At 27.7% G+C, this 15,707-nt stretch overlaps 2 protein-coding genes across 7 annotated transcripts in view; one reads left to right on the top strand and one right to left on the bottom strand.

Moving 5' to 3' along the window:
- Positions 1-5,054, top strand: part of LOC119607953 (gonadotropin-releasing hormone receptor) — a 34,744-nt gene extending 29,690 nt beyond the window's left edge. For all 4 annotated transcript variants that reach the window (XM_037962149.1, XM_037962132.1, XM_037962140.1 and 1 more), the window contains 3 exons: positions 207-409; positions 3,359-3,510; positions 4,355-5,054. In XM_037962149.1, coding sequence (XP_037818077.1) covers positions 207-409; positions 3,359-3,510; positions 4,355-5,039 — 1,040 coding nt within the window. In that variant the 3' untranslated portion in view covers positions 5,040-5,054. The remainder of the gene's footprint in view (positions 1-206; positions 410-3,358; positions 3,511-4,354) is intronic.
- LOC119607992 (U6 snRNA-associated Sm-like protein LSm2) overlaps positions 1-15,222 on the bottom strand; it is a 115,329-nt gene extending 100,107 nt beyond the window's left edge. For 2 of the 3 annotated variants that reach the window (XR_005231778.1, XR_005231777.1), the window contains exons 1-3: positions 15,093-15,222; positions 14,971-15,038; positions 14,668-14,906 (exon numbers count right to left, since the gene is read on the bottom strand). Coding sequence is in view for 1 of the 3 variants with exons in the window: in XM_037962190.1 (XP_037818118.1) it covers positions 14,690-14,906; positions 14,971-15,038; positions 15,093-15,095 (288 nt within the window). In the remaining 2 variants the exon portion in view is untranslated. Of the gene's footprint in view, positions 1-14,515; positions 14,907-14,970; positions 15,039-15,092 lie in introns of those variants that run through there. The other variant, XM_037962190.1, reaches the window with a different exon arrangement.
- Between the last annotated feature and the right edge of the window lie 485 nt (positions 15,223-15,707).

Here is a 15,707-nt window from a genome sequence, read left to right as displayed (position 1 = left end):
TCAAACCTTAATATTTATTTACTTATTTGTATGTTAATGTCTTTTTATCTAAATAGAATTTTTTTATATCTCCAACCCATGTTACAGTTGCCAAAAACAGTATCAGCAACAAACAACATTTTTTATATTTAATTTACAATCTGTTTTTGTTGTTTGTTTTATTTCTATTGTTTAATGCTTTTTCATTTATTTATTTATCTTTACAGACAGTGAAAAAATGTTTCAAGGTTCAAAACTAGCTGGTTACACGAACAAACCAACTAGTCAAACGAATCGTCAGAGACTTATACATAAAGCCAAAATGAAATCTCTACGTATTTCCGTAGTAATCATTTTTGCTTTCCTCATCTGTTGGACACCTTACAATGTCATGATGTTGATTTTTATGTTCTGGAATCCAGATAAAAGAGTAAGTAAAGTAATCTGCTTAAATGTTGAAACGTTGCAAATTTTTCTATTCTTAAAAAAAATTAAATAAACAAAAAAGTATAAATATCAGGCATCCTTTTCCTTTGATTTTTTTTTTATTTTTTCATTTTGCCTATTCTTATTTGTGGTTGTTCTATTTTATTTGCTTTCCTATTATACATATTTTCTATGTATCTAAGTATCTGTGTGTCTGCAGTGTGAGATAGTAGGAGTTGTAAAAGTATATTATAGTGTGAGTTATAATCCTATAAAATGTTTGTTTATAGTATTAATAAAATCTTATTACAATATTTAAGATATAAAAGTATATGCCGTTTATACCTTCACCGTATTTATTTATAGTGCGAAGAAGTTAAGAAATTAAAGTAATTGAATAAATCTTCGTAAAGAACTGAACAACTAAATAAGATTTCCTCCTTCCTGGCTTTCATTTACGACCATAAAATACATTTTAATTAATTGTTGTGTCATTACTAAGACATATAGTGGTAAAATATCTAATTTAAAGGTAAATAAACGGACGAATAGAGTTATTCACACCCTTCTCAACCACTCAGCTGTTCGTTTAGCCAGTCACATATACCGGATACAAAATATAAGTAAAAATGATTGTGGTTTTTTTAAATGTAGAATGTAATCTTAATTTTAATACCCTATAGTTACATTTTAGGATTATTATGTAATGGCAACAAAAGAATGTTCTAGTAAAAAAAATGATAATTAACACAGCGAATGAGTGAGCTAGATCATCAAAACTATACAAAATTTGTAAGTTGTAAATTTGTTTAAAGATATCATTACATTTAATATAATGATTTCTTTAAACTTACGGTCTATTGTGTTTGAAGTAGTAATTATAATAGAAAACACATTTTAGACATTCGTGAATATGGCAGATTTAATAAATAAATAAATATAAATATATATATTGTAAAACAATACATTTGAGGTGCCTAGTATGACCCTTGTGTAATGTTTGTTAAATACGAAAATAAACTTTTAACAAGTGTCGGCTGGCCACAGATTAATGCAATATATCAAGTGTAATAGGATTATTATATAAAACTCAAATTATACCATAAATTTGAAATATATGTACATATGTACATACATACATAACGCTTTTCTACAAGACTGATAAAAACAAAATTTCGAAAAATAGCTTCGAAGCTTATTTCTTAAATTTTAAAGAAATCATCGTGTTTGAAACATAAAACTGATCGAATAAGCATCCGTATTGAAAACACATAGACTATAGACTAGACTATAGTCTAGACTATAGACTAGACTATAGACTAGACTATAGACTAGACTATAGACTAGACTATAGACTAGACTATAGACTAGACTATAGACTAGACTATAGACTAGACTATAGACTAGACTATAGACTAGACTATAGACTAGACTATAGACTAGACTATAGACTAGACTATAGACTAGACTATAGACTAGACTATAGACTAGACTATAGACTAGACTATAGACTAGACTATAGACTAGACTATAGACTAGACTATAGACTAGACTATAGACTTGACTATAGACTAGACTATAGACTAGACTATAGACTAGACTATAGACTAGACTATAGACTAGACTATAGACTAGACTATAGACTAGACTATAGACTAGACTATAGACTAGACTATTGACTAGACTATTGACTAGGCAACTCGCCAATTTACTGTGCTGTATTTAAATATAGTAGTCTCTTTACCGAGAGGGGAAACTTTTGAAACTTGTTTTACTGTCTCCACAGAGTCAATTGACTTCCTCCTAGGACATGTTCATACTCTATAATGGACTTTATAATTTTTTAAATTTTTTAATACTCAATTACATTAAACTTAATATTGAGTTAACACATTTTGTACTAAATGTAATTAATTATATATATATAAATAACAATTAAAGTAGATTGCTAGACGTAAAGATGAATATTATTGAATTATATAAGAAAATATGGCAAATTTAATTTTTAATTTAAAAGTTTTTTAAAATTCACATATTTCTTGAATGTGTTAAAGATATTAACAAAAACACATCTAATTTTGATAAATTGTTTCTAAGTCATAAATTGAGGATACTGCTATGATATGTACATACATACATATTTAGTATATTTATGAAAAATGTATCTAGTATCCCAGCAAAAAATAATTGATGTCATACTTTACAAACGACATCTTAATCAAATCTAAAAATGCGATTACATATTTTATAAACCAGACATATCCTTACAAATGAAAACATAGTTAAAAATGAGGAAAGAGAAGTAGAAAAGTCACTACAAACAACATATTCGAAATACTTCAAATTTTGATGAAAAACCAATGAAATTTACATTAGCGTGTTATTGAAAGAATGTGGTTTATTTTTACAAATATCGGATTTTTACAGCTTCTAATGGTAAGATTAGATGCAGTTCAAAGTTGTCAAAAATGAACAACATCCCTCCAATGACACGCTAATGTAAAATTCATAAGTTTTTCACCTGAATTTAAAGCACTTCGGGTTACTAGTTGTGATGAAAAATTCTACATCTTTTTCCACATTTTTTTTTTTTTTTTTGCTGAAATATTTGTGAAATATATTTTTGTATATAAATTAATTTTATTAAGTTTTAATAAAAATTTCTTTTGTTAATTAATAAATGTGTGCATGTGTGTTTATAACTTAATATTCATATTATTCTTGTTAATATTCTGTCTATCGCTGTTAAAAGTGCAAAAGGCAATAACAGTAAAAATCTGAAAATTACTAAAGTAGTGCATGAAAATCCTGTTAAGGTTTTTTGCACTTGAATACACGATATTCATATTCCTAGTAAGATTTCAAATATACAGATACCAATATTTTTTGTATAAAATATATTAATTTTATGTCTATTCATTTTTCTTTTTCTGTCTTTCTCTTCCTTTTACAGTTTGGTGAAGATTTACAATCGGCCATATTCTTTTTTGGAATGTCCAATAGCTTAGTAAATCCGCTTATTTATGGTGCTTTTCATCTGTGCCCCATGAAGAGGAAGACTAGCAAAAAAAGCAACAACAACAATGGAACATACAGTTTAAATAGGTTTGTACTAACTCGTAGCACACTTGAATATAAATTAGTTTGATTTTATTTTTCTATTTTAATCATCGGAAGTTACAAGGAAAAAGCAGATTTCAAAAATAGAAAAGAAAATAATTAGAAAATCTAAATAAAGACAAAATTAGTTGAAGGTAAATGTAGGAGTTGGTTTAGATAAATGTTTGAAAACTATTTGATTGGCTTCTTTCCATTCTCATGAGCGAATTCGTCTTCATTACTAGTTATGTTTTTCGTGTTGCTCCAAAATATTGATTTATTGTGGTTATTTTAAATATATAGTATTCTATACAGAAATGATTAATTCGAGAAAATTTCATATTTTAAGCACGAAAGCCTTTCTAACAAAAAATTATATTGGTAAATATTAATCAAAATTTTTTTTGTGATTGTATATCTTTTTTACTTTTTGCTGTTATGTGCTAGATACTTACAATTGCTAAATCACTGTTTTTTTAACTAAATTTTAAAATATTTAATTGGATGTTAACAAATTAAATTTAAAAGAATTTTACCAATAAGAATCAATGATGAATCAATAAAGTGCTTTAAACGCAATTGAACAGATTAATCATTAAGAGTCCCTTCTGAGCTAAATTTATTTCGAAAACGAATAATTCAAAGCAATTTGTAATATGTTAATATTTTGAGAAAAAATGTATGTACCTATATATATCATACATATATCATTTTTTGTAACTGTATTGTCTTCTATTTCTCCAACTTTACATATTTTTCTTTGTCTGTTCTGTATCTTTTGCATTTGTTCCTATTATTTTTTTTTTGTCTTCTTGTTCGGCCGTATTAAAACTACAAGATATACTTTCAGAGGTGATTCACAAAGGACACCCTCAATGCTGACAGCGGTTACACAAGTGGATGGCAATGGTCGTCAAGTTCGAACATTCAGACAGTCTAGCTATTATCGCAGCATTAGTACGGGCAGTGCATACAAAGAAAATATTGGATTACTGCAAACAACAGGACCATCATTGTCGGCAACAGCAATAAATGTGCCAGCAACAACACCGTCATTAATAAGAAAATCAGCATCAATGAAAAGTCCTCATCCCAATCAAAGGGCATTGGTAACATCTTGTCCGGGCAATGGAGGGCCTGGTGGCAGCAGCTTACACAAGCACAATTATAATCATCGTAAGGCAATATCAGCTGCAGCCACTCAACAATATCATAATCATTCAACGGAAATCATACAGAATGATAATTCTGTGAGTAGTTGTAGTAGTGTGGGTCGCAGTGATGACAGTAGCGATATAGCATGTTTAAGCAATGGAGAAATTCGAGGAAATGGTGGAGGTAATGGTGTTGGAGCAGTATCTGTAGTTTTAAGTTATGATAACCAACGGGGTGGTGTGGCAAGTATGAAGAATTTCTCTTCATCTCCCCTTAATGGTGGAGAAAATCGTAATTGTTTGTTAACGCAAACATCTGTGAATGCAATCGGTTTACAACCACTTTTGTCCGGTATGGACGATAATGTGTCGAGTGTATGAGACCTAAATTATGAAGGAAACTGGACAGTTTCATACTTATAAAATGTTCACAAAGAGACTGCTATTAAGTAAATATACTTTAGATTTTATACTAAAAGTGCAAAGCAAAATGTAATATAGTATAAAAAACTAACATGGTTGTTTCATTTAGGAAATTTTTTTGCAAAACTAATTACAAAATTTATTTATGCACTTTACTTCTCAAGAATTTGCCCTCCAAGACACAGAAATTATATTTAATGAAAAAACAAATAAATAAATAAATTCATTTAAAAGTGTACAATATATTTTGTTAAGGCTAGTGCTTTATGATTTTGTTATAAATATATATAAAAGGTTTTATTTAATTATTATTGTTGGTTTTTTATACATATGTAAATAAGATTATTAATGACAATATTTAATATTAAAATTTAAATGATATATTTAATAAATATGTATGTATATGTAAATATACGTTAATATAATAGAATTTAATTTTTAATAATGTAAAAAAGTGTAAATGATATAAAATATTTTAATTACAAGTCAAATTTTAAATAAAATATATGTAAACTATGTTACAAAATCAAGTACTTCTTCTTACTATAAAGATGTTGAAAAAATCAACTACCAACACTCCGAGAAGTCATTAAAGGTACTTTCAGACTACAGCAGTGAGTATTGATATTAATAAGGATTGTATCACAACACAATTTCCAAGTCTAAGCTTTATTTTTAGCCAAAATAAAGAATATAAAAAGGGCCATGATTGGAGAAAAAGGTAAAAAAAAAAATTGCAAAAAAGTTCGATATTGTTTAAACTTTTTTTAAATACTTTTTCCGAAAAAATTAAGAAATAGCTACTACCTAAACTATTTAGAACAATTTTTACTACGAATAATAGGTAATAAGTTACATACATAAGATGAAACACAACTTTTGCAAAAATATCAAACTTTTACCCACTGTAACTCAGAAAGTTCTTAATGGTTTTTGTGTCTAGACTACTTTCCAATAGGACTAACATTGATACAAATTTCATTCCGATCGGAAAACATCGGTTTTTATCTACCTTAAAGTGTATCAATCATTTCCTGAGTCAATTAGCTGTAAATTACCCAGCAAAAAAGTGAGGAAAAAGAAGACGAATTTTCACCACAAATAACATACTTGAAGTACTTCCAATTTTGGTGAAAAACCTATGAATTTTACATTAGCGTGTCGTTCATTTTTGGCAACTTCGAATTTTATTTTTTTTACATCTAATTTTATTTTTGGAAGCATTAAGAATCCGATATTTGGATTTTAAAAATAAACCAATATGGTTTAACGCGCTTATGTAAATTTCATTGGTTTTTCACCAAAATTTTATGTACTTCGAATATGTTATTTGTAGTGACTTTTCAACATCTCATTCCTCACTTTTAACTGGGTTTTAATTTTTAAGGAAATGTTTTGTTTATAAAAGCGAAAAATATGTAATCGCATTTTTAGATTTGATTAAGACGTCGTTTGTAAAGTATGACATCAATTATTTTTTGCTGGGTATGTTTAATTTACTCCTATCTTGACAAAAAGTGGGGCAACTAAGTTTCATACTCCTCTTGACGAACCTGTCATCGGGTCTCATTTGACCCTATGGGGTCAAAGCCCCCGTCAGAAAATTAATTAAATATCCATAATTGACGTAGAAAAGCTAATGCCGCAAAGACATTCATTATTAATACATTTTATATGAAAGTAAATCCATCTGCAAAATTTTATGGAGATCGTTTCATATTTTCCCCCAGACATATTTTCATATTTTCCCATCAATCAATTGATTAAATACATATGAATAATAAATCGCATTTAATCTCATAATTGGTGTAGGGTATCATATGGTCGGCCACATAGTACAACAATTTTTTACTTGTTAAGGGTCAGAAATTTCAGTTGCAGCAATAATTCTATAAGTAGGGAAGATTTTTCGTCCAAACAATTTTGGAACGCATTAAGTATAAAAAAATTAAAGCTGTACAATTAGTTGGAATCATTTCAATCATGTGCATGCACATGTAAGAATATTTAAGCCATACATAAATATTGTATTTTAAATTTTTTCTCTTCGATTTTATTCCAATAAAAGCTCTTCGCAATATGTATGTTGTTTTATAAATTGTTATAAAATAAACGAAAAGTTATTGCCAAAAAAAGTTTATACACATGTATGTATGTATTTATATGTGTTATATGTATAAAAATTTAAAATAAAAATAAACTTTAAATACACGCTCTTACATTATTGTATTGAAAACCTTGTGTAAAATAATATATAAAAACACTTTCATTCTTTTATTGAAAAACTTTTCATGAAAGTACATGAACCGTCGGATATAATTTTAAAAAGAGTAAAATTTGACTATTACATATTTATTTAAAAATACATAATGTAATTGCAACACAGACAATTTTATTTACACAAAATTAAGTCGTTAAATTGGAAACTTTTTTTTATAATATTGTTAAAACAAATTCAAAATGTTTAATATAAGTATTTTCGTTTATTTATTCTATTGATTTTTTCACTTTGTATAAATTATGATTTTGTTAAAGTGGTTAAAATTGAGTTTTCACAATTAGAAATCGATTTGAGAAAACTTATTTCAATCCACCCTAATTTGATTATATTTTACTATTCGATTAGGTTTAACTTTTTTAAACTTTGCTCCTTAGTGCATTTGCATTACTATATTTATAGAAAAAAAAATATAATTAAAAATGTACTTACAGGCCTCCCTTTTCCATTCTAAATAAAGTGCATTTAATAGTATTTAAAGTCGCAAAAATAGGAACAATAAATTTGTTTTACAACCAATGAATTACGAAATTAAATGATTTTTTGTTGTTGTTGTATATATGAAAGTGCTCGTTAATTTGATGCTAATGAAATGCATAGACTTACCTGCAAAAGAAAAAAAAAGAAAAAGTTCATTATAAATATTAAAGAAGAATAGAATAAAGCTAAACTGAATGCAAATAAAATAATATTAGACCAGTAAAATTATTCTATTAATCCCATGCGATATAATGCATTATACAAAAACCTTTTTTCTTTGTCGCCGCCCATTCGATTTCAGCATAATTAGGTCCCTTGTCAATCAATTAAATTTTTCTTCATTTTACGTTAATAATTGTGTAAATAATAGATAGAATATCAAACCTTTCACAGAATTTCATTTCGATCGAAAGTGGAATTATTCAGTATTTTGCGTCTTCAGAAAAAGTAAAATGACAACTTCGAATTTCTAAAGTGGAATTGAAATAAGGTTTGATTAATGATTTTTTAAGCTTTATTACAAATAATTCCAATTTCGGAATTGAATTCTATGATAGGCCTGTATGATTAATTAATCATATTAATGTATCAGTTTGTACTCATTGTTAGCTTCAGAGTTAAAAGAAGAAGAATAAATGTGGCAAGCACCTTAAGAATCCAATCCTATTGAGTTTCTAGATCTTCTAGTGGAACGCATGAGGATTATAATGTCAAAATTCGATTTAGATCCGCCGATCTGTTCTGAAGTTAAAACTCAAACTTACATATCGACTTACATATATTGTTTTAGTTTGCAGGCGTATATATGTCCTTAGTCTGCATAACACTTACAAACATTTTTAATTGAAGTAACTTCAATAATAATAATAATGCTCTACGAATGAGGATGCGGAAAAATGCAATTCTAAATATGAATAATTTTAGAATATTTATGAGCAATTAACAAAACTAATCGTTTATTTATAACATTATTACAAGAAATTCAATATTATGATATCAATTCATATCATAAATAAAATAGCATCAAATAGTAAGCATTTGTTTGTCGTAAATAAGTACATACAGTGTCTCTCATAAGTATTCGAATTTAATGTATTATGAAAACAGACATCATTTTATAATAGATTTTGCGGGAAAAATAAATAAATAAATTTATTATGTTGTCCAGACAGTCCTTAAATTTTATGCCACATTTTAAAAATTAAAAAAAAATAATTTACTTAAACTAATTTAACTTTTTTTTAAAAAAGTGCAAAAAATAGCTTCACAAAAGTATTCGAATTTTTTGTATAAATCATATTTAGATTAGCACTATGAAGTTAAAATAAATAATTAAAATAAAATTAATGTTTTGTATAGTAGCCTTTATTTTTAAAAACAACTTCCAAGCGTCGTGGGACCGTTTCTACCAATTTATGGAATAGTTCTGGCGTTATTATGTCCCATTCTTCATGCAAAGCAATCGTATGGTGGTTTTAGAGGATAATGAGTGATTTAAAAGTTGTTCTTGTAAATATAACCACAAATTTTCAATGGAGTTTAAGTCCAGACATTCACTCAATTGAAAATTTGGTGAAAGAAGATACTTAGTGTTGTAAATGATCAACATTTTCACGTACCAGGTCGTATATTTTGGATCGTTTTTCTGTTGAAAAATAAATTGAATGGGTTGTAGCCCCATTTTGGTGGTACAAGCATGCAAATTCTGCTCTAAAATTGACAAGTGGACCTTCTAGTCTATAATTACAATAATAAATTTTAGCAGTCCAACACCGTGGACGGACACAGAACCCCAAAATATGGCAGAGCAACTTGGGTCCTTTACAGTTGGTTTTAAGTTAGATAATTTCAAGGCATCTCCAAGCTTTCGCCATATCATTTGACGACCATCTGAGCCAAAAATATTATATTTGTTCTAATCGTCGAAGATAACCTCCTTCCAGAATCCAATATTCTTACTTATGAGTCTATTTGCGGAGTCAAGACACTTAACATCGATTAACTTCGATATGAGCAGTTTCACCTTGGTACTTGACCATGCAGATTATTGCTCAATAGTACTTTGCGCACAATTTCGACACTAATTTTTATTCACAGGACTGTCCTGAGTTCGTTGTTAATTTTTGTATCTGATAGATGAAGGTTCCTCAGTATTTCTCTGTCGTCCTGTATTGACAGCAGTTTTGGACGACTTGATAATGGCAAATACTCGATGGAATTCTTTGTTCCATGCGTGTAATGACAAAATATATTGTCGATGGGAATCTATCAAACATTTCCTATATGAATTTAATTGATCGGCCTTGATTATACAGATATAAATTAATTTTTTAATTTGAATTGATCAACTCTTTTTCTTTGAACATTTTAAGCGCTTACACAGGAAGGATTTACAACATAATTATGCAAATTTCCAAAAAATATAATGTTAAATATTCGATATAAACACTACCTGCATAATAGGTTAATTAATGGGCAATAAAACACGTGTTCAAGGATTCTAATAAAGTTCTTAGAAAAAATTCGAATATTTTTGCGCAGTACCTGAAATGACCCTTTTTGGGTTTTTTTCCATTTTCTTGGAAACCATTAATGAGTTTTTATTACTTTTTTCTTGTATTTTGTAAAAATAATATAAATTAATAAAATTTCATTAAAAAATTTTAAATACCATTATTATTTTTAAAGTAGCATCATAAAATAACACAGTAATTCATAAAAAATAATAAATTCGAATATTTATGTGAGACACTGTACATATGTATGTGGCAAAACACCATCACAATCGATAGATAATTTAATTTTATTGTTAATGGGTGTGAATATTTATGTAAATATGTATGTATTTTATTTTCATCCTGGTATTTGTATTAAGCATTTATTTTCCATCAACAACAATTGCTTAAAATATCTGTATATAACGGTCTATAATGAATTCTGAATACTCTTCTCTGGATTTCTGTTTTAGCAAAGAATTCTATTCCTTAAACTGCATCTCCATAAAAGTAAAACATTCTAAATTTTTTAATATTAAATTTTAAAGAACAGTATATTTCATTAAAAGGACGTTACATAGTAATTAATTAGACTAGTATGCCTAATTCCTTACAATACAGCTAGCTCCTCATATATGTACATATGTACGTGCATGTATAGAGAGTTGGGAATTGCAATAAATGATAAAGTGTTCATCGAAAAGGCAATGAACGAAACAAATAAAAGAATATAAATGAGTTGTAAAATGGAAATTTTTTCAATAAAATTTTCATGTGTTCATTTATTACAAAAGGAATGAACAATAGAAATGGAATTATGTTTCATTTCATTCTTTTTACAATCGAAAATTATTTACTAAATATTCTCGAACTTTCTTTACCATTTTGTACAAATAAAAATACGTATGTATGTGTATTCATATGTACTTATTATTTCAAAAGAATACTATGAATGTTGTTTGTTAGTGGCTAACACATTTTTGTAATTTTTATATTTTCATTATTTAAATTTAATTTTGCAATGTCGGCTGTTTATATTTATTTCAGTTTCATGATAAACATTTTTAACTCAATGTAAAGAAAAATTTAATACATTACTAGTACAGGTCAACGTATCGAAAATTATGGAGGAAGAGATGTCATTTCAATAATAATCAAAGAAAAAGTATTGTAGTGCACAGTGGGCAATAGTAAAGGAGTTTTGAATACACTGTTTCCGTGGGGACCACTCCGATTGGAAAAAAGTCTTTCGATGCTATTAGTAAATACACATCGCTCATTTAATATAATACATACCTACTGGCATAATCTAAAAAAAAGTTGTTTCTGGAAATATACATTCGAATGTTTATTGGCATTTTACTATTTTCAAGTCACATTTAAACCATTCTAGAGATTTGAAAAATTAACCAATATTCAGATAGTATAGGTTAATGTTTTTTGTATAAATTGAAAACTTATTTTTATACACCTAATATTCGTGAAAATAATAGATACATATGTATGATATGTCACCACATTCACCACATTCAAAAATATTAATAAATTTCATGAAAAACATACAGCGAAAAGTCAACATAATACAGGATAATTTGATGATAATAGAGTTCACTCCTTTTATTAATATAAAATTCGATACTAGTACTCATATGGTTAGTCACATGGCAAAAGAGACTGGTCTTGGTCGTCCTGCGAGAAAACCTCTTAGTTTTAGAAAGAATCGTTCTACTCGTCTACTCTTTGCCAAATATATGTAACATAGACTGGTTGAATCAATGTGAAATACTTTCCTTTTTAATTTAAACATTTATAAGACGTCCATAGAGGAAAGATACTGGACCCGAATTATTCCTGTATTTCATATTTGATCATATTATACGAAATCCAGATTTTATAATTGAATGGTTTTTATGCTTAAAATTGTTTTAAGGGGTTACTATCAACCGAAAAGATATATTTTTGGCCCATTTGGTCCACAATTTTGGGGGACTTGTACCATATTTTCAAGTTATATCATTAAAATGGCGATTTTTGTCAATATTTGTAACTTTTTCTCCTTTTTTCTAAAGATAAAACCAAAATTTGATATTGGTATTTAATAGACCACTTGGGGTATCTAAAAATAATATTTTTTGTTACAAGAATCTGTATTTTAACGTTCCAAGATATATTATTGGGATTATTCTTCTGTCGCTAGTTCAATTTATTGCAACTTAAGTCCATTTTTATAATACTAGGGTCAAACATTTTTGGGGAAAGTTGTCTTGTATATATTCTTTTAGATATCAGCTTTTAACATTTCAAGTTTTCAATATATTGTGGAAGTGTACAATCCCAAAACATGCCTTGAAGAAACTCCTTTCAATATAGTATAATCATTATTTTATAACCAATGGCTTCCAGGCTGCATATCACCATATCATTATGCCCTAGCTCGAAAATATTGATATCTGGTTATATATTATTTACGATGATCAAAACAAACCCAAAATTTTTGACTTACAGTGTTATTGTAATGGGCAACAAAAGAGGGAAGTTATGAGTAGTAAAACCTGAAATCCACTGTATAGGATGATGTTTTGTTAAAGCATATTTTGAAGTTGTATACCGATACAATGTCTTGGAAATTGAAAATATATTAGTGCTAATATCTACAAAAATATATACTAGCCAACTTTGTCGGAAAATATCGACCCTAGTGCTACGAAAAGGGACTTAAGATCCAGATAATTCAATTAGAAACAGAAGAACGATCCCAAGAATACATCTTCGAGCGATTAAGTACAGATCCTTTAACAAAAATTATTATTTTTAGGTACCTCAAGAGGTCTATTAAATCCCAATATTAAAATTTGGTTTTATTTCTGGAAAAGAAGGAAAAAAATTGCAAATATGGTCAAAAATCGCCATTTTGATGATATTACATGAAAAGATGGTACAAATGCCCCAATATTGGGGACCAAAAATACATTCCTTCGGTTGATAGAAACCCCTTAAAACAATTTTAAGCAAAAAAACATTCGATTCTAAGTTTTGGGTTTCGCATAATATGGTCAAATATGAAATATAGGGAAAATTCGAATACTTTTGTGAGATCATTTTATAGACTTTTTTAAAAAAAGTTAAATTAATTTATGTAAATGTAATTTTTCCAAATTTTAAAGAGTGTGATATTAAACCTTAGGACACTCTAGATAATATAACAAATTAATTTATTCTTTTTACACAAAAAAATATTATTAAATTAGGTTTCTTTTCGAAGTACACATAAATTCGAATACTTATGTGAGACACTGTACATGAGTAGATTTGGAGTCTATCTAATATAATCCCTACACATGGAGAATTTTTTGTACCAGTTCCCGTAGTCTTAATGAAGTATGTATAGCAATTATAAATAGTCCTAATGACAGTAAAATACGTGAAAATTTGAGTTAAATAATCTTCTGGGTTATAAGGATTCTTATATGTTTATTTTGAAAATTGGAACAATAGGAAGCAAGATAAAAATATTACCTTTTTAAATAATCCCTAAATTATAAGCATTAGGGGTACAACTAAATGTTGACCCTATCACTACACGACTTCAAATATTGTGTTATTTACAAAAAAATCTAATGCATCGAATCAAAAATCTTATGTGTTACATCCATTTTGTAAAATATGCGAAAAAAATATAAATTTTCGCTTTTTGTATTAAAATAGCGAAAATTTGATTAAAAAATGTAAATATGAGTTGATGCTGGAAAAATCCCAGAAGAAAGTTTTTTTCTCGGTCAAACGTCGTCCACCCAGTAAAGATGATATGAAGATAAAAATAAACTAGCAATTAAAATATATTGTTGTTATATTAATGAGTTCCTTACAAGCAACTCAATTTTGAATTGTCACCTTTCGATAATTAAAAGTACATACATTAAAACCCCAGTTTATTTTTTTGCCGTTCGGTCCATAATTCCTTGAGAAAATCTCTTGATCGTTAAACATTAATATACATAATTCGTTTAATAAAACCCTGAAGGAAACTGATGAATAAAAGTGTAAATGAATAATAAACAGATGGAAATCACTTTTTAACATGAAATATTTTTGGCAATTTAAAACAATTAACACCAAAGGGCTGAAAATTAAAAATTCCTATGGATTTTTTATAAATTCTAGAAGTTGTGAAAATGGATTGATAATAATAGATACAATCGCAATAGCAGTAATTTAATTTCAACTCGTTAAATATTGGAGTTTAGCTCTTTCATTTTAGTTTTTTACATTTTGATAAATAAAATAAACAAATATTTTTAAAGTGAAAATAAAAAATAATATAAAATTAATTTGCCTGGATATATTTTCCGGCCGCTTCATCGTGAACTAACAACCGCTTCTTTGCGCGCAGCATCTTGCAAAAGTTGTGTGTCCACTTCGTCACCCGGCAACTGAACGTAACGCACAACCGAACCGCGTATAAAACAATTTTTTACCGACAACATGTGCGGATATTTTTCCGGATCGGTTACACTAATATCAGTTAATTTTATGTTCAAATATTGGTCTACACTATGTAAAGTTCCACAAATACTGAAATACAGAAAAAGAAATTAAATAAAATCCAGACAGCCGGTATTTTTGCACACACACTTACCTTAAATCATTTTTTAATTCGACAACTACATCTTTGCCAACCAAAGATTTGAAAAACGAATAGAATAACTGAAACACAAAAACGATTTAATTATTATAAACATTTATGCTTTATTTACTTACCATTATTTTTAGTTTGTTTACAAATTGTGAAAAAGTAAACTTGTTACAAACGTTTTTAACAACCGCAAAAGATACTTTGACCGTCTCAACAGAGCCCTGCGTCGACAAATATTAACGGCGGTGGCGGCTGACACTAAATTCGATTGTAAGCCGGCTAAGTTCTCAAATACACTTAATTTTAAAATTTTCAAAGATTTTAAATAAAAACGGAATCCGAGAGACGTTTTAAGTAGGATTTTGTATATAATTTATAACAATAAAATAGAGCAAGCACAAAAGTTTTGTGAGAAATTATGCAGGGATGGAAAAAATTTAAAAAATTAAAAAAAAATTAAATTTGATTAATTCTTAAAAATTAAAAACAAATCCTTTCACCAAGTTTTATGATGATCGGCCTATATTTTCCCAGATATTTATTTTTGCCGCGTAGTGTAATCTATATAATAAAATTTTGAATAATCTAAATAACACTTTATTTTTTTTAACTTTAATTTGTAATACGCCAATAAAAGCGCCTCTCAAAGACCTTTCACATGATATCAAAATTAATTATCATACTTTTACGTGAAATATAAATAAAATAGTAAAAACTTTAAAAAAGTTCCTTTTTATTAT

Source organism: Lucilia sericata, unplaced genomic scaffold (genome assembly GCF_015586225.1).
Source record: "Lucilia sericata isolate MDLA Ls3-8-SP2 unplaced genomic scaffold, ASM1558622v1 Contig000021F_arrow, whole genome shotgun sequence".
Lineage (NCBI taxonomy): Eukaryota > Metazoa > Arthropoda > Insecta > Diptera > Calliphoridae > Lucilia > Lucilia sericata.
Note: the sequence above shows the minus strand (reverse complement) of the source record. Positions and strands in the feature narration are given on the sequence as shown.